At 39.7% G+C, this 24,766-nt stretch overlaps 2 protein-coding genes across 2 annotated transcripts; one reads left to right on the top strand and one right to left on the bottom strand.

Moving 5' to 3' along the window:
- Window positions 1-7,738: 7,738 nt before the first annotated feature.
- On the bottom strand, window positions 7,739-10,547 carry LOC309792572 (Golgi phosphoprotein 3-like). Its single transcript, XM_082602258.1, has one exon. The coding sequence runs from the start codon at window positions 10,041-10,043 to the stop codon at window positions 9,210-9,212; it is 834 nt and encodes a 277-aa protein (XP_082458384.1). The 5' UTR covers window positions 10,044-10,547; the 3' UTR covers window positions 7,739-9,209.
- An 816-nt stretch (window positions 10,548-11,363) lies between these two features.
- On the top strand, window positions 11,364-23,314 carry SMNDC1 (survival motor neuron domain containing 1). The gene is made up of 6 exons (XM_082610308.1): window positions 11,364-11,550; window positions 12,719-12,838; window positions 18,255-18,397; window positions 19,011-19,172; window positions 21,056-21,209; window positions 22,064-23,314. Exons 2-6 carry the CDS (start codon window positions 12,719-12,721, stop codon window positions 22,199-22,201), a joined length of 717 nt encoding a protein of 238 aa, XP_082466434.1. The 5' UTR covers window positions 11,364-11,550; the 3' UTR covers window positions 22,202-23,314.
- Window positions 23,315-24,766: the final 1,452 nt, after the last annotated feature.

Below are 24,766 nucleotides of genomic sequence, written 5' to 3'. Positions count from 1 at the left end.
ATACATTGATTGCTCATAAGCAATTGCAGTCATGTTTTTCCTATCTATATACTTACCAGCAAACAGGAATGTAAAAATCACTTTCAACTGCTTGAAAAGAGACATGTCATTAATTAGGATTAATCAGAAATTCTCTCCAGCAAGAAAATGCTTCAAAACATTAACTCCTTATATGTTACTGTAGTAATAACCTTATGAGGCAACTGATATCATATGCCCATGTGTCAGAGAAATATTATAATGCTAATTACAAGAAATCTTTAGGATATTCTCCAAAGTCAAATATAATGTTCACTTCTGTCAAAAGTTTGCTTTTGATAGCAAACTCCATGTGTCTCAAGGAGACCGAATTCTACTAGAGCCAGGCACACCTTGCCAAATATTGACGATGCAAAGAAGAACAAGATGTAATCACTTCCCCTTAGATATGATGTCTAGAGTAGCTCCATTCTAAACCCCAATAGCCCAGGGTATTCGTTACTAGATATAAAACACTAAAGGAGCAGAAATGGGAAACAAGGAGCTCTGTGAAAGCTGGTGAGCAGTCACCAAAGTCTCATCAGAACTGGGTCATTAAAGATATTCTTCCAAGCAGGAAAGTGGGGAAAGGCATGTGATGTAGAACAGACACTAGGGGCAAAGCAGTAATGCATGAAAGAACAGGGTAGGTTCATATGTGGAGAGTATGGTCAGTGCTCAGGCTGACAAGCAGGTTGTGGCCATATCACTAATGGCCTTATATGCTGGGCTAACAAATGGGATTCTGACAAGTAGGTGTGGATATTCTTGGATTGGTGTTTCCAGAAGATCAATCCGGCAGCCAAGTATGGAAGATGCATCTCAGGGAAGGATTCCCATTCTTAGGCTACTGCATCAGGCTAGGTGAGAAATGCTGACAACTTGGTCTGCAGCACTGGGATGGAGAAGAGGGAATACATACAAAAGACATTTAGTGAGTAGAATTAGTCAAACTACTATAAGGGAGAAAGGTGATTCCTTTAGCTGAAACTGGAAAAAAAGAATAAGAAGGGCATCAGTATCACAGAATACAAAAGAAGACAAAATCAGGCAAAAAATAGAAAGTTTAAAAAACTTCTTGGGACTTGCCTGGTGGTGCAGTCGTTAAGAATCCAGCTGCCAATGCAGGGGACGTGGGTTCAAGCCCTGGTCCGGGAAGATCCCACATGCCATGGAGCAACTAATCCCGTGTGCCACAACTACTGAGCCTGTGCTCTAGAGCCCGTGAGCCACAACTACTGAGCACATGTGCCACAACTACTGAAGCCCATGCGCCTGGAGCCTGTGCTCTGCAGTAAGAGAAGCCACAGCAATGAGAAGCCCGCGCACCGCAACAAAGAGTAGCCCTTGCTTGCTGCAACTAGAGAAAGCCCACATGCAGCAATGCAGACCCAAAACAGCCAAAAATAAATAAATTAATTAAAAAAAAACTTATTTATAAATAGTTGATCATGCATTTTCTGCCTGCAAAGAGGCTATTTTCAGAACATATCATTTATTCCTCCTTAAAAAAAACAACTTACCTTAATGGCTTTTCTTTTTATAAAATTTGCCCTATTGGCTTTTGATGTGCCAGAGTAAATAATCACCAATTGTGCCAAAAATTTTTGGAGCATCCTTCAACAATGGAAATGCTTAATCTTTGTACCTGAGATGCTTAAGCATAAGCAAGCTCTCCTACAGCATTATATATATATATATATATATATATATATATATATATATATATATATATATAATCAGAAATCAATTAGAAACAAACACCTGCAGGAAGTGCTGAGACATTTTTCCATTAGCTTTTTGTGTGTGTGTGTGGTACACGGGCCTCTCACTGTTGTGGCCTCTCCCGTTGCGGAGCACAGGCTCTGGACGTGCAGGATCCAGACGTGCAGGCTCAGCGGCCATGGCTCATGGGCCCAGCCGCTCTGCGGCATGTGGGATCTTCCCGGACCAGGGCACGAACCCGTGTCCCCTGCATCGGCAGGCGGACTCTCAACCACTGCATCACCAGGGAAGCCCTCCATTAGCTTTTTTTAAAATTATTTATTTATTTATTTATTTATTTATGGCTGTGTTGGGTCCTCGTTTCTGTGCGAGGGCTTTCTCCAGTTGCGGCAAGCGGGGGCCACTCTTCATCGCGGTGCGCGGACCTCTCACTATTGCGGCCTCTCCTGTTGTGGAGCACAGGCTCCAGACGTGCAGGCTCAGTAGTTGTGGCTCACGGGCCCAGCCGCTCCGCGGCATGTGGGATCCTCCCAAACCAGGGCTCGAACCCGTGTCCCCTGCATTGGCAGGCAGATTCTCAACCACTGCGCCACCAGGGAAGCCCCTCCATTAACTTTTAACACAAGGAAAACAAGATGAGAAGGTGACATTGTTTCATGGTTTCTAAAATGGGTAGCTTCAGGCTTCCCTGGTGGCGCAGTGGTTAAGAATCCGCCTGCCAATGCAGGGAACACGGGTTCGAGCCCTGGTCCGGGAAGATCCCACATGCCGCAGAGCGGCTAAGCCCGTGTGCCACAACTACTGAGCCTGAGCTCTAGAGCCCACGAGCCAAAACTACTGAGCCCACACGCCACAACTATTGAAGCCTGCGCACCTAGAGCCTGTGCTCTGCAACAAGAGAGGCCACCACAATGAAAAGCCCGTGCATTGCAGCGAAGAGTGGCCCCAGCTTGCTGCAACTAGAGAAAGCCCGCGGGCAGCAACGAAGACCCAACGCAGCCAAAAACAAATAAATAAATAAGCATAAATAAATAAATAAATAAAATGGGTAGCTTCTGCAAGAGAGGCAGCATTAGAGGTGCCAAAAACAGGGGTGCCACGGGGAAAGTATGCTTTCTTCCCTACTGTGGATGCTGGGTGCCCTACCCAGATTCCCTCTTCAGGACTGAGGTGCTTGTTCTCCCAGAGCGAGGGAGTGTTGGTGGCTGAGTTTTCAGCTGAATTGCTCTTAGCCCCCTTCACAGGGGCAGCCCATATCTATTGGCTGATTATTCGGGATTGGGTGGGTATAAAGCCCTGGCTCCCTTGACTTCAGGCGGGGAGCATCTCTGAAGGGCCATCCCAGCTCCAGAGCTCCTACAGGACTGGCTGAGGCCTTTGTTGCAACCGTGTTGCAGCTCCTTCTTTCTCCCTCTGCCCTATCCTGCTCCTGTTACCTCTCACAGGTGATGTTCCCAAGGGTATACCCCAATAAACCTCTTGCACAGAAATCTGAGTCCTTTTCCCAGGAACCCCAACCCATTACCCCTACCAGGACCACAAAGAGCCCTTCGTGATCACTAATTACAGAGAATGAAGGTGTCCCTATAGAAGCATGTATGTATTAAATGTACTGGGTCTTGAACAAGATGAGCCACACTTCCTACTTATGTTTCAGCTTATGTTCTAACACTGGCAACAGAGAGATGTTGTAAACAGAACATGGTGATCTGAAGGAATTTGGATATAAAGTTATTTTATTAAAAAATTATAGCAAGTACAAGTAAAAATGTGTATATTAAAACCAAGAACAGGAGTTGAGTATAGATGAATAGCAGGCCTTCATCACTTGGATACTATAAACCATAGTTTTTTTGGCTGTTTGTTTGTGGCTGTCTTTTCCCCAACAAATCTGTTCGGCAATGCTCCTTCACTAAGGCTCCATCACTGGGGTGGGGGGTGGGGGTGCAAATCGGACCTCAAAAGATACCTGTGTCCCCACTGCCACCTAATGGTTCTGTGAGCATTAAGGTCTCCATTGCGTAGTTCTTTTTTTCCCAACTGCTGACACAATACCAATAAATTGGCTAAATGTGACCATATCAAACTATGGACCACTAGTCTTACTGTGGCAAAACTCTGGGGCTCATTCTGGCTTCTGGAAAAAGTCATGTTAACTGTCTCCTTTTTCCTCTTTACATGAGAGAATATATATCCCCCTACTTCCCATGGTTGTTTGATATAATATGTATCCTTTTAAAAAAAGATTGTTTTATTATCTATCCACTGTGCAATAAAAGTGATGTGATGTGGAATGTACCAGGCTTTTCCTGCTTTTTCTGCAATAAGCTTTTTCTAAGATAAATAAACAGGCCACATGAATATGGGGGTGGGAAACACAGATAAAGGAGGGTACTTTCAGGGGCTATGATGCAGATAATTCAATTAACTCTGGGTGTAAAAGACCATCTTAAGACTACCGATGGAGGCTGTTATAAAAGAAATCCAAACAGAACCAAAAAATGAAAAATGCTTCTTTCACCACATCAGAGGGCAAGGCCCACTGGACTCTCTCTTGCATGTGGGGAAGTCAAAGCAATTTTTTCTCATGTTTCCTTCCTGGCCTTCAAAGAGCTCCTGTGACTACTTCAAACTCCACTGCCCACATCTTCCAGCTAAGCCTTGACCCATCTGGCTTTCTGTGGCTTTTTGTTTCTGACAATCACACGAGCTTTTATAATCTCCTATATTACTTTTGAGCTTGTTAAACTACTGCTAGGTCCTAGATTTCTCCTCAACTATCTGCTGCCTTTCCTCACCATTCCCTGCCAACGTGCACAACACCAGTCAAAACTATTCTAACTAGTCTATGAACACTTTTCTCCATCTTTTTCTTTTGAAAATTCTGAGACATAATTTTTCAACAAAAAGTTGAAAGATTAGTACAATGAGCAAACACATGCATCCTCCACAATGACTGTTAAATATTTTGCCACTTTTTAATTCTTTCTCTCTCCATATAGGTATGTGTGTGTACACACACACAACAAATTTAGCAAAATTTTATATAATTTTTTGGCAGAACTATTTGAAGGTTAAGTCATAGATGTAATGGCACTTCATCCCTAAATACCTGAATAGGACATTCTCCTAAGTAAGTTAAGAAAGTTTCACACCTAATAAAACTAACCATGATTCAGTATCATCAGATATCCAGTCCATATTGAAATTTCCCAAAGTGTCCTCAAATTTTCTTTTATAGCTTTATTTTCCAAACCAAAACCCAATCAAGATTTTCCCATTGCATTCAATTGTTATAGCTTTTACCCCACTCTTTTTAATGACACTGACCTTCTGAAGAATTTAGGCCAGTTTTCTTATGTCCCACATTCTGGATCTGATTCTACCCTCAGGGTCATTTTACTTGTTCCTCTATCCCTGTATTTCCTATAAACTGGAAGTTGGGTCAAAAGGCTTGATTATATTTAAGTTAAGCATCTTTGGCAAGGTTCCTTCATAGGTAACACTGTTACTTCATATTGCATCAAATCAAGAGGCCTCTAAAGTCAGGTTATTCTACCATTAGTGGCGCTAAGTGTGAGCACTAGGCTAAGTTGGTGACTGCTGAATTTCTTCATTGTAAGGTATATTTTCCCCTTTGTAATTATTAATATATGGAGTGATACTCTGACACTGTGTGAACATCCTCCTTTTCGCTACCTCCTTTTCCAAGATGGGTTTTAGCTTCTCTTGATGACCTTTGCCTGAATTATTGGGGACTGCACAAGGTGATTTTTCCAATTCCATAATTCCATCTATGTTTATTGGCTGGCATTCATCTATAAAGAAAAAAAATCCCTTCCCCGACCCTTGATTTTGAGTATCACTCTGGACTTACGGATTTTTAAAATGTATTTAATGATTTGACCATCTATCACAGTCATTATTCTTTTTAGTGCCGTGATTGACTCATATTTAGCCAGTGGAGTCCCCTCAAGCTGGGTTATGTGAACTTTTGACTTGATCCTGTTAGTTTTGGGGCACTTCCTTGTTTTCTGGTAAGATGTTCCAGGCTCACCTTTGTACTATTGTACTTTCTGGGCCTAAGACCCAAAAGCAACCATTTCCCCAAGAAATACTGTTTCTTTTGTGGAGAATTGTATTTAAATATCAAGATACAGGCACCCTCCACTGGGGTAACATTACTTCTAAGATATATGTGTATATATATATTTTTTCCCAAAATTCAAATTTAACATCAGAGGGCTTTCCCCTCAAAAACTTCTTTTTTAAATATATTTTTCTTTCCTCTTATTAGAGTTTTAACTAACAAAATTTATTAATTATTCATTTTATCTAGAGTAGACATAAAAGTTTTAAAATTACATTACGAATAGTACTATTAGAAATAAATCTGTGATGTTTGAGATTTTTTGTTTTTGTTCTTTCTGCCCTCAGAATATATCCCACGAAGAATGTAGGAGTACTATTAAACACCACTTTCAAATAGATCTAAAGAACTTTGATGACTCTGCCATTTCTGATCCTTGTAGAGCCTAGATTATCATCTTTTTCAAACTAATCCTTTTTTCTTGTTTTAGTGGTACACGTGAAACATAGAATAGCTGAAAATGTGCACCCTAAGACTAGAAAGGCGATGCAGATTTCAGTGAACAAATCAGGATTGCTATGACTGGTGAGCACCTGCATCCGTCAGCATTCATTTAAGGTTGTTTTTCCATCAAACTTAAATGGATGATATAACCCAAGAGTCATCTCAGGATATATTTTCAAGGTACTGTACCCCAAAACACTCAATAGGCAGAAAAAGCCAGTAGCTTGCCCTGCAACAAATCTCCATGCAAACATTCAAAACACCTATTATGACTAAAAAGGGCAAAAGGCATAGTTATTTTGACTATGTACACATCTCTAATTCATTACCTTAGGCATTTGTACAGATAGCAAAGAAGGTAGGCAAATCTGGGGCTACTTTTAGTCAAGAAGGAATACAATGAAAGCTAAGCTAAAGAATTCAATCTCCCATTTAACCAACATGTACTAGTTTATTCTATACCTTTATGCTCTGCAGTGAGTTGGTACATTTCCAAAGGCAGTGGCTATACTTTAATTAACTTTAGTAGTGAAAGGAAATAGCTGCATATATGACAATGTGGAGTCTTTAAATTTTATGTACTTACTGAGTTACCAGCTTTAAAGAACTAGAGGTTTTAGATACTGTTCTTTTTGAAGATAAACACGATTAAATTTGAGTGAGAATGTTTTAAGATTTTGACACTTCAAAGGAAGTGGTAAGTCAGAACGCCTATTTGAAGGAACTCTCTTAGTCAAAGCTTGTACTTGCTCCAGCTTTGTCTTTAAAAGCACACAGAATCACAGTGAAAAATAAATGAATACATGTAAAGTGTTTATAATGGTGTCTGGTACACACAACTGTTATCTCTTTGTGAGAACTAATAACATTCAGTATAACTTTTCTTTCCAAATATAATCTATGTTGCACACAGGGAGAGATTAAAAGCAATCCTGAAAACAAAAGCTATCAGAAAACTATACTGAAGCTTACAAATATTTTCCTATTTTTTGATCTTGGGGGTTCATTAAGAGTTCTTATTTGAGAAATTTTAAAACAGCTGTAAAGTTTACTTTATATTCATGGAAGATCCTCCTGGCATTAGTTCTTAAAATACACAATTGAAATAAGAGTTGTCAAATACTACATTGTGTTTTTAATAGATTTCTACTATATTAAAGAAAAGTACATCCTCTCTGGTTTGTCTTCCCTCTTAATTCTAGCTACACACTGCTGCCCTCTGCAGCATTTTCCTTTCTTGCAAGCTGACTGCCACTCTTAATCATCACAAACCCACCTTAGAGGAGGGCTTTCTTAAGGGTCCAGCTACAGACCCCAGTCCTCCAGGGAACGTTCTTTCCTGGCATTCACATAGCCTCTTCGTGTCTCAGGCCTTTATCTTTTTTTTTTTTCTGATTCAGGCACTTTCAAGATCATAGTTTATTTATTACTTCAGATAAAAAGATAGTATACATATTAGGGAATCCCTTAAAATTCAACTCTAGAGTTATACACTATCTAGCACTTCTGAATTGAACATTACCAAAAAAGTCTCTAAACACCTGAAAGCCCCACTAGTAACATGAACTATGGTAATAAAAAATTTGACATTTAATTTGTTCAATATATAGTATTTACATTATGAAACCAATGGTGATACGATAAACAATGATAAAGAAATAGTAAAAATAAACTCTAAAAAGCAAAGGTTTATATTCTTACAATGTGCTAATTATCATAATTGTATATAAAAATTAAAACATAGCAGAGCTTTCTGTTACAAAACTCTTAATCATCTGAGTTGTAGTCGTTACTTGCTAACGATTTACATGCAACATCTGCTACTGCTGACACTTGATTTTTTTCCCCCAAGAAAGCGTGAGTAGATATTTATTTAAGAGCAGACATTAATTTACTTGTGGACAGAAAAAGATAAAACTGTACTCAAGATTAGTACTGGTCACAAGCCTCTTCTCTACAGAAATGATAAAAATAATAAGACTGAAAAAAATTCCAGAAAGGAGATGCATAGGCAAAGAGTACCATGAATGGCACAGCTCAAAAAATCTTGGGACCAATCAGACACACATGTTTTCTCTCTCCTTCAATGATGAGAGGTCTATTTTGCCATCAAATTACAATGATTGTAGAAAGTAAGGGGCACCAGGTGTACAACTAATTAAACCCTGCAAAATACTAAGATGGGCAGTGGTGGCCAGAAGAAGGAACAACTTCTATATAATTCAAACTATATACAGCATAACTGGAATGCAGCTCATCCCAAACTGGCTGTGTGAAACAACTGGACCTTTATGATTTAATAGTTAAAATTATGACAAGTGTAATAATACAATAGATTTACATGGAAAGCAAGATCCAAGGGGCACTTTATATTATTTACTGTGTATTTCAATTTAAAAATAATTTTGCTAAGTATACATCTCAACTGAGGTCTATGTATAAAATGTCCTGATAGATATTTACCTTTGGTGAGTTAAAGGCCTTTTTGTGACTTCTGTCTGAATTGCAGGCATTATGCGAGATGTACATGCACATGTGGGAGAAACTCAACCTGAGGTAATCCAAAAGATGTGCGTGTGAGGAACCTGGAGGTACTCTGACGGTCAAGGCACACCAGAACCCAAACGGGCAACAGTGAGGATGGCAACGAGCAATGGAATGCCAGAATGGCGGTGAAACTTTTTTCACAACAGAAAGAGGAAGGCCTCTCGTACCAGCAGAATCCTGCATACATACACAAAAGAAAAAGCCATTTCATAGAACAAAAGCCAATTATATTGTGGGAAGTACAAACTGCAGAAAACCAGGAGTCCCTGGAAGAAAAACGACTGGTTCCCGCGAGAGAAAGGAGGACGCTCGGTTCTGCGCAGGGTCACTTGGTGAAGGCGGCCACCACCGTCCACAGCACCTCGTTGGTGCTGGCCTTCAGACACTCCACCTCAGGGTCTAAGTCCAGGAGCTGCCGCACCCGCTTGGTGGCTAGATCGTACTGCTCGTCCAGGAAGGGCGCGAACGCGTTCTCCAGGACGTCCGAGGCGTGGGCCAGGTAGATGAGGGCCAGCAGGCGCTTGTCCATGCGGTGAGGGTCGTTCACCCATTTGTCGAGAGCGGCTTCCTGCACCTTCTTGATGAGGCGCTGCTTTATGTTGTTGTTGGTGAGGGGATGTGTCGTCGTGTCAAAAAGAAGGAAGTTCTGTTTCTCGGTTGTCAACACGCCCTTTTCTACCAGGTTTTTAGCTAATCGTTCCCGCACGTTTCTTAACTGATAATGCAATTTTAACGGATTCCACGTCTCACCACTAAGTAATTCAATCCAGTTCTGGACCGTTTCTGGAGGCTGAGTCTCCTTAACGTGCATTAGAGCTTCATCAAGAAGAACATCCCCTGTTGGAGCATCTGACTTACAAATCGCTTTTCTTGTTAACAGACTTTTACGTCTCATTCCACAAGCCTCTAGCTGTAACCTTCCTCTCAACTCTAATTCAATTAACATACAGCCACGTAATCCAGATGATATACAGTCATTCCAAAAAGATGTGTAACCCTCTCGGTCCTTGAGGCCCAGAAGGAGCACCTCCTCCATCAGGGTCAGCCGCGTTTCCTTTGAGTCGCCCTTGTCGTCTTCGTCCTGCTTGTCGGCGGCGTTGCGGGAGGCCTCGGTGCGCCGCTGCACCAGCCCCGAGCTGCGCTGGGTCAGCGAGGTCATGGCTCCGGCCGAGGCACCACGCCGGGCCGAGAGGGACGCGGGACTTGCCGGATTTCCCTCTTCCTCCCTCCGCGGCCCCCGACCGTGTTAAACCCGGGCGCTGGGGCGACGTCCGTCGGTAGCGGGGCCGGGTGCAGTCATGGGGAGACAGGCCGGGCGTCGGGGCGGGCGAGGGGCTCCTTCCTTCCTGCGGTCGCAGCCCAGGGGCTGCCGGAGCTCCGAGGCGGAGGCGGTGAAGGAGGAGGAAGCCTATCTTTTTTTTTAACTAGTTTTTTTTTAATTGGGAAAAATTATATACGTATGGTTAAAAGAAAGGATAAAAAGGATTATTAGTGAAAACATGTAGCTTCCACTCCAAATCTCCACATAGATTCGTGCATCCGTCCATAAATGGTATATATTATTACAAACATACACACAACACGCATTTCTTTTTAAACATAAGTGGACGTATTCACACCACTGCTTATCATTCAAGATTGTAACTTGGAGATTGTCCCCTTTCAGGAGGCATTAACCTATATAACTTAATTAAAACCAGTAAGTGCTAACAAAATAGGTTTTTCTTTTTTTTTTTTAACTGTACGCATGGCCTTTATTGTTTGCTACAGGAAGTGGAAGAGGCGGGGATGCGACAGCTCCGGCTCCTGGGGCGACTCCACAGATTGGGTCACCACCCTCGAAAAGTCCAATTAGGTTTTAAATAAACCAATCTACTCTCGAACAGGTTCTGCCACAATCTAATCAGCTTTTGGTTGCCACTAAGACTTTTATTATTCTGTGAAGCGGTGGTTCTCAAACTTGACCGACATTGGTATCACCTAGAAGGCTTGTTGAAACAGGTTGCTGAGGCCATCCTCAGAGTTTCTGACTCAAAGGTATGAGGTGGGTGTTGAGAAACCGTATTTATAGTAAATTATTTTTGCAATAGATTACAAATTACTGTAAAAAAAATAAATACCACGCAAGGCTGATGCTAGCGGGACCACACTCAGAGAACCAACCGGTAGTATGAATGCTGTATTAAACCCCGTTCCTCCCACCACCCAGCACCCTGGGAACCTCAAGAAGGGACCAACAGCACACAGCCCTGAAGTAACTACCCAACTGACACCCACTCCGAGCCGGAACTAGGATAAAACGAACCTACATTCGGCGCCTGGCGCATACCAGTACGTCATTTCCTTCCTACGAAACCCCGCCCACTTCACTTCCCTAACGTGATTAACGGCCGGCGGCCTAGAGGGAGCTGGGAATCACGTGAGTCGAGCGACGTCTTGCGAGGATTTTTTAACCTCTCGCGAGACTTCACCCGCCTCCTCTATTCCTCCTTTCAGTGCCCGGCGTTAGTCCTCTCTCGCTCGCCGTTGAGTGAGGTATTCTTTTCCAGACCGAGTCGCCTAGTTGTCGCCGCGGAGCTTTTGCTTGCTGCTGCCGCTGTCGCAACCACCACTGGGCTGCTTTGCCGCGACCCCGTCCCGCCGCCACGCCCCCAGCCCCACACAAGGTAACAAACGCGATGAGGGAGAGAGTAAGGCCTCGCCGGGCTTCGGCCTCCCCCTAGTTGAAGCGGAGGCCTGAGGCCGAGGAGCGGGCCGCGCTGGAGAGGCCCAGGCGCCGGCCGAAGTGTCAGGAGCGCCGGCCTCCTCTTCCACCAAGAGTTGAGCCCTGAGCGGCCTCGGACGGGGTTGGGCTAGCCGCGGAAACCCAGCGGGTGGGGTTGGCATTTTAAGGACGCTCCGGGCCCTTCCGAGCCTGTTTGCGGGTGGGGCTCCGGGGGCCTCCGCTGGGTTCGTGTTTTCGGTTTCCTTGGAAGCTGAATTTCGAGGTCTGAAATGGTCGAGCAAGTTGTGGCGGGCTTTGAGGTTTTGGGTGACCGAGGGGGAGCAACCTGGCTTGCTCTAACCCTTTTGGAGTCCTTCCAGGCTGTGGTTGGACGGGGATGGTAAAACAGACGGGTCCTCGGAAACCCCGTATGTTTGCTAATAAAGCGAGAAAGAATTCTCTCCTATCTTATTTTCGGGAGAAGAATGAGCCAGATTTGGTGAAAGCCACGTTCCTTAGATTGCCTAAATAGGGGAGTATCTGTGCTGTTTCTTTCATTGCCGAAAATGCATCGTCAGTATTTAAGTGACTGGGTTTTTGCTCTGGATAAGAGTTTCTAAACACATTCATACTAATTGAATAGCTCTTGTGGAGAGTTATTTTTGTAGTTAATCCAAAATCAGTTGGAATTGGTTTTGGAAGTATTTTTTAGTGCTTAAAAATCAGAAGCCTCAACTCTTTAAACAGTTTAGTGCCTTTTTTTTTTTTTGTGACAGTATAACAATCCTGTTAATTGAGCCTAACACAGTGCCTTCCCTGTTACAGGACTTTAAAGAAAATCAGAAGTTCTTCTTTTTCTTCTTATCTCTTGTTTTCTGTTCCTATATGGAAATTGTCTGACATGTTTATAATCATCAGAATACTTGAAGTTTGTGTTTGGCTCACAGCTTTTCTCTGAATTGAAAGTAAAGGTAGCAGTGATAAACTACGCTGCAGTGAATTATAATAATGAGTTGGGAGCAAAATTGGTTAGGGTTGATTCAGGCAAACAGGGAAAATTATTTTTTATGGTTTTTTTTTTTGTTGTTGTTGTTCCATTTTCATGGCCTTACTCTTTTTATTTTCTCCAGATGTCGGAGGATCTAGCAAAGCAACTGGCAAGCTACAAAGCTCAACTCCAGCAAGTTGAAGCTGCGCTGTCTGGAAATGGAGAAAACGAAGATTTGCTAAAATTAAAGAAAGATTTGCAAGTAAGTCTGAGGGGACACTTACAGTTACATTGCTTGAAAAGAATATTTCTGTGTTTTACAAATGATCTATTGTGAAGAATCTGTGGGTATCCAGAACACCGTTTGGAGGGAGTGTTTCATCCCTTTACACCCCTTGTGTGTACAAGTGTGTACGCACATAGCCATACATGGCTTCTAGGAGTAGGGTTGCTTCCTCAGTTTGTGTACATCAAAATGATTGAAGCATTGTTCTTTGTTAACATCAACCTTGTATGCTCATATAATTTTTAAAAATAAGAGTTAACGTTAGAAGTCACTGTCAAACTTTCTAGAGAAAGAGGTACATACAACTTTACAAGGAATCGCACTTCTGGGTTTTATATATATATATATATATATATATATATATATATATATATATATATATATATATATATATATATATATATATATATATATATATATATTTATTTATGCTCTGTAGGGTCTTCGTTTCTGTGTGAGGGCTTTCTCTAGTTGTGGCAAGCGGGGGGCCACTCTTCATCACGGTGCGTGGGCCTCTCACTGTCGCGGCCTCTGTTGTTGCGGAGCACAGGCTCCAGACGCGCAGGCTCAGTAGTTGTGGCTCACGGGCCCAGTTGCTCCGCGGCATGTGGGATCTTCCCAGACCAGGGCTCGAACCCGTATCCCCTGCATTGGCAGGCAGATGCTCAACCACTGCACCATCAGGGAAGCCCCGCACTTCTGTTTTTAAAGACCTGGAAAAGGAATTTTAGTTCAAAGGGTAACTAAAATTAAAGGAGGAAAATATAACCTGATTAAGATTCTTTTTAATGCCAAAAGATTCTTTGAAAATGAAATAGAGCGTGCATGCCAGAGATCCTGTGTGTAACAGAGCTAGCTCTAGTGCCTTGTGTTGAAAACACATTATAAAAGTACCTAAAGAGATGCCTGTTTTCTGCATAAATGTTATATAATGTTTGAACTTAAGGCTAGGTTTTACATGTAGTTTTTGACACTTGTTAGCAACTTAAAATTAAACCAAATCTATGTGAGAAGGAGATCTTAATTTGTTCTTTTTGTTGTGGAAGGGCAGTAAGTATGAAACCTGCTTTTTAAAACTTGCTCTGGGGTTTCGAGACAAACATAAAGGCATGATAGTAAATATCTGTTATTTCTCAGAACAACAGGTTGATTAATAAAAATACCATATGTAATACTTGTAAATATGTATGAGTTTTCATCTTAACAAATTTGTGAACTTAAAATTCTGAACCTGAGTTTTTGGAAAGTTTTAAAAGATGTTTTGATTAGATGGTCTATGTTCACTGATTCAAAACAAAATTTGAATCATCTTCATCCTATCTAAGTAATCCTTCCCCTCCTTTTATATCATTCTTTTGCCCATTAAAATTATTAAATTTTAGGGATATTAGAACTGCAAACAAATGAAACTTATGTGAAATGGGGTCCAGATTCAGGATTCTGAAAGCGCTTACCTGGGCATAATTAAGATGAGTTAAATATTTTGGGGTTCAAATTCTGGATTTAGGATAGACTTTCATGAAGTTGCAATAGTATGTTATTTTTCTAAAAACACAGAAACCAGGGCCCCTCTTCAATACGTAGAAATCAGGCCAGTGGATTTCAAGGAGCCAGTCAATAAGAAAAAGATGTTTTGGGAGCAGTTTCTCCCACTCTCAGGCCAACTTTCTTCTTGCCTCAAGGAGAGAGCCTGGCATGCCCCATCTCTCTGTCTCTCTGTCTCTCTCTCTCTCTCTTTTTTTCTTAAACCCAAGTTAAAAGCAGTGCTTTATTTCTTTGAAGAAAATAAAACGTCATATGCTAATGTTGTATACATTGCTTCCTGGGGAGTAGGAGGGAGGGGTATACGTGGAACTGGTGGAGAGGGGAGTTGGGAGTGAAGACTGAGAACATTATTATGAGGTCTTTTTAGTACTTACAGAGTAAATTGTCAGAGCCTGGGCAGAATTGTCTTACTAGGACATGATCCATAGTGGAAATACTATTGGGAGACAGACCATTGTGGTAGGCATTGTAGTAACCAGGTAAGTGGCTTACTTAGGGTTCAGTTAATAATGACCTGGGGGCCATTTATCTGTAAAATGTCCTGTTTTCTGTAACCGTTGTTTTTCTTTTTTTTTTTTTGCGGTACGCGGGCCTCTCACTGTCGTGGCCTCTCCCATTGCGGAGCACAGGCTCCGGATGCGCAGGCTCAGCGGCCATGGCTCACGGGCCCAGCCACTCCGTGGCATGTGGGATCTTCCCGGACCGGGGCACGAACCCGTGTCCCCTGCATCGGCAGGCGGACTCTCAACCACTGCGCCACCAGGGAAGCCCTCTGTAACCATTTTGAAAAGCATTGTCCAATAGAAGTTTCTGTGGTGATGGAGATGTTCTATATCTGCTGTGTAATAATATAGCCACTACCCACATGTGGCTGTCGAATATTTGGAATAAGACTAGGATGGCCGAAGAGCTGAATTTTTAATTTTTTTTTAAGTAGCCATATGTGGCTACCATATCAGATGGCACAGATTTAGAAGCATAAGTTCTAACTTGAGTTAGAAATAATAGAGAATGTTTTTCCTGACCAGTCTTGACTTTGGATTCTTTTCCTCTTATTCTGTCATGGAAAAAAAAATCATTTTGGTGACTAGAAATAGGTCTGTTTTGAATTGAAAACTACTCAAAGGTGGAAGGCATCATTTAGGATTACATAAAATTCTGGAAAGTTTTTTGCTGTCTGCTTCCATCTAGTAATTGTTATCTCCATTGACTACAGCTACAGCTTCTATTTTGTCATAGGTTTTTTTTGTGTGTGTTTGTTTGTTTTTTTTAATCCTTTTGCTTCCCTGCATTCTGGGATATACCTTGTGCCATTGATATTTAATCCTGCCTTTTATATTTGCTGAAGAATCTGTTCATACTGATGACTTGAGTTTGTGGCCTCCTTTATTTTCTTGTGTTTCTTTTATGGAATATCCTTACTCTGGTTAAAACTTTGTTTGCCCTTTCATTTATGCAAAATGTTCTTTCAGCATGTTTTTCAGTGACCCTCATTTTGCTAGTAAGGCTTCTATGTTTATTTCTTTATGTACTATCTTTCATATAAAGTTACTCAACAGGCAGCAGATTAATTTACTAAAGTCCTAATTGCCTTTCTTTTTTCACTTAAAAGAAGTGGGTTTAGTAAAATCCAGGCTAGCTAGTTGGCTAGCTCCCCAGGCAGTCTCTGATAATCACAAAAAATAGTCAATTTATTAGGCTGTTTGCTGAATACACTGGTTCTAAAGGAGGCAGGGGTCAAGTCACTTGTCTCATATGTTACAGTGGCTCTGCATCCCCGAAACGCCTTCCTTCAGTAAGCAGAGTGCTTGAGTGCACACCCTTTGACCTGCTGATATGTAGATCACAACATCTGATGCTTCCTGGGATTGCCGATTACTGTAACTGCTGCCCATCTGTCAATGAAGGAGCAGTTTCAGAACTCAGACTTGGGGGAGGAAAAGTAATTAATGGTATGTACCTTTAAGAACTCCCTCATACATAAAATAGTTTCTCTAATACTTTGGTCCATATACACATGTGAAGAAAAAAAGAAAAAACATTTAGAAGGGTCTTCATAGTTGTTGGGAGGGGTATGTAAAACATGGCAAAGTAAAGAGAGAACTAGAGATAAATGCTCCAGATTTTTTAAAGTGTCATTTCAGTGCAGGACTCTGGAAATTATAACATGCACAGCTTTTCAGGACCCTTTTCTTTGGTGAAAATGTATTTCCTTATGAAAATATAGTGGGGAGATGTTTTATCCCAAGACAAGTAGAGTTCTAAATCTTGAGACCTACAAACACAGACTTCATGTTTGTGCTTTAGTAGTTAAATGATCCCTAGTTAAATGGAATTATTTAATGATAGGGATTGTATGGGCTCTTGAGTCAGGCTTATTGGATTATATTCTTGGCCCTAAAAGTGGTTAATTAAAAACAAGACTGGATAATTTACTCTTTTTCTTTGTGTAGTACATGATCTATTTATTTAGAAGTTCTTTGTATTTGCAAAAGATTGTCTTATTAAAAAGTATTTGAGTGGATATTTGGCACCTAATAAAACTTTCATTAAAGATGTTAATCTACTGAATTTTTAACTTAAATCTGAGTCTTCTAGTTTCTTCATTCATAAAATTTTTTAATTAATAAAACTGATCTTTTTCCAAGGGCTTTAATAATCCTTTTTTTTTTAAGGCTCAAATATAAGTTTTTAAGAAATAGCCAGGAAGATTTAAAATCTTTAGGAGAGAAGTAACATTAAACTTTCTTGGCTATTGAACCAGAACTACTATTATAAAACCTCAATGGGAACCAGAAGAAACTCAATACAGAGTATTACTTTGCTCATTTTTCTCCAAGAACGTACAGTGTGATGTTTAAGGTATTTTATTTGCAACAGCAGAGGAACAGGTATGCAAGTTCTTAAAATAAATCAGATAAGATGATGCATAATATGAGTCTTCATCAGAGTAAAAATATAGCAGATTGGTAGCAGAATCTATCAATTTGTACTATTTCTTAAATTTTTCAACCAACCCTACTAAACACCTTTAAAGTCAGTAAGTGTAAGCCTGAGTTGGAAAATATATTTGCCACACAGAAAGGTTTTGCCTACCTGTGTGTGTTACATTTATTTTATTTTTTTCTTTTAAACGAAGCTGTACTAATGTGCTTAACATTAAGGTATTGGGATATTTTAAATCTGACTTGGTAATTTGCTTACCCAGATGGGATAGGTTTTATAATAAATGAATAGAGAAACTACTGTTTTTTAAAATATATCTACAGTACTTTGGTAGAAATATGTATGAGCAGGAACATTTTTATTACTAATAAGGCTGCTTCAAGTGTTTGGGGGTTTTTGAGGGGGAGCTCACCTGTTGGCAGGCAGTTAATACGACTGTCAAGCAGTGCCCTGTAAAAAGTGCAGTTGCGCGACGTACACGTGACAGTGATGTGAGAGAAAAGTGATCTTGAATCTAGGTCAGTGCCTTACAGTTGACTGTTTCTCATCTTTAGAGAGATCTATTCAGCTAAAATAGGTGCTTAAAAATAATGTACAGTGTAAATTCAAGTCTACCCTATTTCTGTTAGTATTTGAGGTTAATTAAATTGGAAGGCAACTGCCTGGGTTTAAATCCCAGCACCAGTGTATAAAATACTGTATCTCAGTTTCTACATGGGGATAATCACAGTATCTACATCATAGTATTGTTATGAACTGCAAATAAATATGTGTAGCGTACTTAATGAGTGCTATGTGGTATGAGAGCTGTTATCAAAAACTGAAAGAACTTGCTTGTTGAAAGTAGTTGACAATGTGAATTATAAAAATAATGTTAATGGTTTTTGTTTTTCCTTTTTAGGAAGTTATAGAACTAACCAAAGACCTTCTGTCAACTCAACCTTCTGAAACGCTGGCAAGTTCAGACAATTTTGCTTCTACTCAGCCCACTCATTCATGGAAAGTAGGAGACAAGTGTATGGCAATCTGGAGTGAAGATGGACAGTAAGTGTAGAAAAAACTGTAACTATAACATGAAATAGTAAAGTACAATGGTAAGGTGATTTTATTCAGTTTGAACTACCCTATTTTAATCTTTCTATAATAGCCAGTATGACTTATAGAACGAATTTGATTCTTGGGTGGTTACCATTAATACAGTTGAATTTTTAGCTTTAGGTTAAGTTTTAGGGCAGAAGAATGGCTTGGATCCTAGAGGAAATAAACATGAAAGTAGAGGAAAATGAATGGATATTTAAAAAAAAATAGTCTAAATTCTTTTTTCCTTGAATTGAAAATTGAGTAATGGTTGGTTATCTTAGACTTTTGTGAAGCACAATACTGAAATTATTCCTATAAGAAGTATCTTTTCTCAAAAGAGATTGACTAAAGCACATGTAGTAGACATGTAAGAGACTTCCTTGGCAATATTTTGGTTAGGACTTCCTTTTTTAAAAGCAGATGGCTAACTCGAGCCACTATTATCTTTGCCAAAGGGACATTTGATTATAGGAGTTTCATTTTAGACAAATTCAATAGTTGAATCACTGCAGTATAAGTCTTGTAGGCTGAGTGCTAAACCTTTACTCACCTGCTTACAGCCATGATATCTTTACAGGTGTTATGAAGCGGAGATCGAGGAGATAGATGAAGAAAACGGCACCGCTGCAATCACTTTTGCTGGCTATGGCAATGCTGAAGTGACTCCACTGTTGAACCTCAAGCCTGTAGAAGAAGGAAGGAAGGCAAAGGAGGACAGTGGCAACAAACCCATGTCAAAGTAAGTGACTTAGCATTTTAAATGTGATCTTCCCCATTTGGGTACTTGAGGTGTCTGCAGAATCTATGCAGGCTAGACTAGAGTAAGAAACTTATAATACTGTTTACCATTTTTTTGAAGATTAGCAGTGTATGGTCAACATTGTCTGTATATGTATGCCTAGGTAAAGTGAAGACATTTTGGTTCCCACTTAGGCATTTAATGAATAATTATTAAGAGGATTCTATATATTGATACTTCTCACTAAACCAGGTTCTGGGTTCCATCACAGCAAAGAAGAACAAATTAGGCCTTGTCCTGACTGAGTTTATAGTCTAAAGAACAAACACATAATTAAAGAAGAACTTTAATAATAAAGTGTAAAAGTAATGGAGGGAACATAATGCGTACTTTTAGGGAACAAAGAAAAGGTACCTAAACTGCATTTTAGTCATCAGGGCAAACTTCTTTGAGGAAATGATGTGTAAACAGAGATTTGAAAAGAACAGGTGTTAGCCAGTTAATGAACTAGAAGGTACGATCTTGGGCAAGCTGCTGAACTTCTGTTTCCTCATCTGTGAAACAGGGACAATAGTATATCCGTTATGGGGTTGTAAGGATTAAATGACAGCATGAGTAAAACATGTAGCACAGTTCTTGACATGTAGTAAGATCTCACTCAGTAAATGTTTACATTTAAAGAAGAAAACAAGGTGGGAACATAGAGGTAACAGAAAGAAATTCCTTTGGTAAAAACTTGGGACTCAAGGGTGGGTGGTTTGACAAGAGAAGAGGTTAGAGAGGCAGAGGCCAGATCATAAAAAGCTTGAAAGCCATGAATGCATTTCCAGTAGAGAGGATCTGATGTGTTCAGATTGGAGCTTTTGAATGATTACTGGCAGCAGAGAGAAGGCAGCTACCGCTGTCATCCAGGTGTAAGATGATTGTGGACCTGAACCCAGGGAGGAGCAGTTAAGGATGGACCCGTGTATAGTTTGAGAGGTATTTAAGAGATAGAATGAACAATTTTCAGTTCTGCATATTTGCTGGAACTTGCTATCTTTTGGATTTGTCAGGAGTTTTCAAAACTTAAGTTGCTACATAAATATATTTGAATTTGGGAGAATTATATCATCTATTAAAATAAATTTGGTTTAAGCATCCCAATAAGAAAGATTGTAGAATAACATGACATTTCTATTTTTAGTCTTTGATATTTGTGTAAAAACCACACTTCATAGTAGTGATGATATGATACAGAGGAGTCTAGATCATATAGCCTTGTTTTTAAAGACCTTTCTTCGTCCTTCTTTTGGTGAGAAGTCAGTGTTAACAGACTGAGCAGAAATTATTGAGAGGGCTTTAGGCTCTGATTGGAAAACCCTAGTTGTTTTTGTTTTAAGAATTGTTAGCTATGATTTCCCTTTGTACTGCTGTGCTCTTCCAATCTACATGAAATAGTTTTATCTGCATTGAATCTCTTCATACAGTTTTTCCAAATGCATCATATCACACTTGCTAACTGCCCATTTAACAATTGATACAGGTTTAGATAGCTTTTAATATTGAAACTCATCCTATTCCTAAAACACAACTGGCAAAAGCCATGTAAACGGCAAATTAAAAGTCATAGTTGAAATGTTTGATTAAATGGGTAATAGATTACTACACTTGCGTTCAAAAGCTTCCAAGGATACTGTATATTTCAAATAACATTTATTTCTTAGTAGTCCTGAGTTATCGGTATTGATGTTAGCTTTTATTCGTGGGGTGAAGAATGTGTAAGTTCATTAGGTTTTGGGGTTTTTTTGGGGGGTGGGGGCAGTGGTTGCACTGCTAAATATCTCTAAGGAAGTCATCTTTTAAATTTTAAGAGTTGACATTTACCTGTTCTGTCCACACAGAAAAGAAATGATTGCCCAGCAGCGTGAATATAAAAAGAAGAAAGCTTTGAAAAAAGCACAGAGAATCAAAGAACTTGAACAAGAAAGAGAGGACCAGAAGGTGAAATGGCAGCAGTTCAACAACAGAGCCTATTCTAAAAACAAAAAAGGCCAGGTTAGTGAATCCTTTCATCATACTTCGTAAATTTGCAAAGTGCAACTGTCATCAAAAGAAAGCGAGCACAAAGTAACTTGAAAATGAAAAAGGAGGTTCATAGATTTAACGAAATAGTAACGGGATCTTGAATTCAGAATCCTCTTTAATCTTCATTTTCACTTACTGAAAAATATCTCCATTAGCCACTGTCTCTGCAGTGGAAGCACTATGAATGAGTTTATACCAGGAATTATAAAAGATCTAGGTTATTTCCTTTTATTAAAGAAAATTTTTTTTTAATAAATGTATTTATTTTATTTATTTTTGGATGTGTTGAGTCTTCATCGCTGCGCACGGGCTTTCTCTAGTTGCAGTGAATGGGAGCTACTCTTTGTTGCGGCAGGCAGGCTTCTCATTGCAGTGGCTTCTCTTCTTGCAGAGCACGGGCTCTAGGTGCATGGGCTTCAGTAGTTGTGGCACGTGGGCTCAGTAGTTGTGGCTTGCAGGCTCTAGAGCGTGGGCTCAGTAGTTGTGGCGCATGGGCTTAGTTGCTCCGCGGCATGTGGGATCCTCCCGGACCAGGGCATGAACCCGTGTCCCCTGCTTTGGCAGGCGGATTCCCAGCCACTGCGCCACCAGGGAAATCCCTGATTTCCTTTTATAAACTAAAATTTGAAAAATTATTTGCTATCTTACATACTGCTTAGAGTGTATTGAACCCTACCTGATTTGTTAACATGCCTTATGTTGGGTATCACTAGTGAGTTTTATGAGCACTCAGGTTCCCTTGAGGTACTTTTCCTTATAGGTGTATTTTGGAATTTTAATTTTTTCCAAAACTAATTAAGAATTGTTTGTTTCATTTCTCCTAGGTAAAGAGGAGTATTTTTGCTTCACCTGAGAGTGTAACTGGCAAAGTTGGAGTAGGAACTTGTGGAATTGCTGATAAACCTATGACACAGTATCAAGATACCTCTAAATACAATGTTAGGCATTTGATGCCTCAATAATCAGAAAAACTGTTGGATTTCATCTCTGCAGGGCTTTACATTTACCTTTTTATCCTTATATTTTTCTAAAGGTAAATTATTTGTTAGACGAGTAAGGAAGATACCATTGTCGTCATTGTTTGACTTCAGTAGAATGAAACTTGAAGAAATTGTATTTGATAACTGCTATTCATTTAAACTTTTTTCATTACTACTACCAGTTTCCTCAAAGTTTGTTGGATAAAGCAACTTTTCTAGATAGATGCTGAGTAAATACAGCGCTTAGATGAATCATTGATCTTCCTAGTATCAGGCCCCACTTAATGGATGGCATATACGTTTTGTAAGGTTTTAACTGGGAAGTTTCAGATGCTTTGAACTTAACACATATTCTAGCAATTCACTGGAACATCAAGGCAAAATACCAACCTGCTAAAGAGCTTCTCTTCATTTTTTTTTTTATCTTCAGCTTAAACCTAGCTGTTGCCCAGTTAACCTAAAAGTAGGTTGATTTGTAAATGGCAGAGTTTTTTCTGAGGTTTTTCTCAACTCGTTTCCTAAGCCTATTAGGCCATCTCTAAAATTGATCCAGCTCTGTATTCTTTTCATTGAATTTTAGTTTTATGTAAGAAACCATGTTTAGGACCAGCTACCTTTTCTAATGTTTTTTTTGTTTGTTTTTTGTACGTTTGCTTTCCTCCTGTGTTGATTTTCACTTATGGTAGTGGTACCATTTTTTGGATGTGTAATGTTTATATGAGAAAACAAAAAGCTGATGTATAGCCCTGTATACAATGTAGATACTATTTTTGTAAAAAACCAAGGCTAAATTAATGAACAAGAGTACCGAATGTTTCATCATTAAAAAGTTACTGTATTTCTTGTGCATTAATCTGACCATAATTTCCCTGTATATTATGTTCACGTAGCTGAGTTTGTAATTTTTGTTAACTAGATCAAGTTATCAGCATTTGTTGGTAAGTGAACATCACAGTTATCCTGAGTTGAGTTTAAGCCAAATGTATGCGTAGAAAAGGGTCTTCCTATTAATGGAAGATGGTGATTTTTAAGATGTGTAATAATTTCAGTTTTTGTATGTTTAACTTTTATTAAATAAAGTGTTTTTAAAATCTCCAGGGTGTGTTAACAGAAAGGTGAAGTTAGCTGCCAGCATTGATATAGTGATTAAGCATACATCATTTCCACAGGAAAGAATATTGAGTGTGTAATAAATGTTCTGATAAATCCTATGTGCTCCTTATATTGGACATAAGAAATTGGAAAGGACAGACTAGTTTTATTTTAAGGGTTGTGTTTGCATAGGGGTGTTTGTAAGTTTTTGGTAGAAAGGGAAAATAAAAATTTTTATTTCATTAAGAAAAAAAAATTTTATTGCATGAATTTTAATTTTTTTGGTAAATTGAAGCTTTTTAAAAAAGTTTTTGGCCACGCAGCACGGCATGTGGGATCTTAGTTCCTGGACCAGGGATCAAACCCGTGTCCCCTGCAGTGGAAGCTCGGAGTCTTAACCACTGGACCGCCAGGGAAGTCTGGTAAATTGAAACTTTCAGGAGGACAGTGATGAGAGAGAATTCCTCGTGTCTCCATCTCCCTCCCAACCCAGGAGATCACTGTTGTTTTGTTTTTTTGTCTCTCTCCCTGTAATTTATGGCCAAAGGGTAGAGCACATAGGGACAGAATGAAAGGTGAGGTAGTTTTTCAATACAAGGCACAAAGTACAGTAGAAAAGGAGCTACTTAGCCTGAAGAACTTCTAAATATACTAATGGTCTTGTTACCAGTATAACAAACTTTAAATCAATGGTATCCTTAAAGTGTTGCAAGGGAACCCTAGTAATTAAAAAGCACTGGAAAGAAATTTGGTATAACTCTGTGGCCATACAAAGTAGTTTTTGGTGAGATTATCTTGGTATGTTTGCTGGAGTAATAGTTCACTTGGTGTTTGTGTAGGCAAGACTTGTGTTGAGACTTGTGCCTCCTTTGACTCTATGGGCCTTCCTTTCCGCACATTAATTTTCCTGGAGGGCTTTGCAGTAGGAGGAGAGAAAAAGGGGAAAAAAAAGTGACCGTGTTGTAGAAAACATTTTTTAACAAATAGGCATATAGCATGAAGAGCCTGTGTGTCAAAGACCTAGATGTGGTCCTTTGTAAATCCCTGTTGTCAGGATGATGATAGTGTCTCTGGACTAAACTTAAAAATTAGGAATCCTGGGGGGACCTGTCTCATAGTGGATGCTGAAGTTGAGAAATGCTTAATGAGGAGCAAGATACCAATGGTATTTTACAAATGCAGGTGGTTAAGCTCTCAATATTCTAAAATCAGATATGATGCTTGGTCTATGAAGGTTTGTTATAAAATTTAGAGGTTACCCTCTTGTCAAGAAAGGAGACATGAAGCTCTGAAACGGACAGACTGAACCATACTTGGCCCCCACGTGGCTGTGGTTGCATTTGTCTTTTCTCAAAACTTGACATTTGACTGTTATTGACTCTTTCAAGGAAAGTACAGTCCTAACACCCCCAAAACAAACAATTTTAAATTTTAATATTAATCACAGATAACAGT

The sequence above is a fragment of the Mesoplodon mirus genome, assembly GCF_964341445.2.
Source record: "Mesoplodon mirus genome assembly, chromosome: 2".
NCBI lineage: Eukaryota > Metazoa > Chordata > Mammalia > Artiodactyla > Ziphiidae > Mesoplodon > Mesoplodon mirus.
Note: the sequence above shows the minus strand (reverse complement) of the source record. Positions and strands in the feature narration are given on the sequence as shown.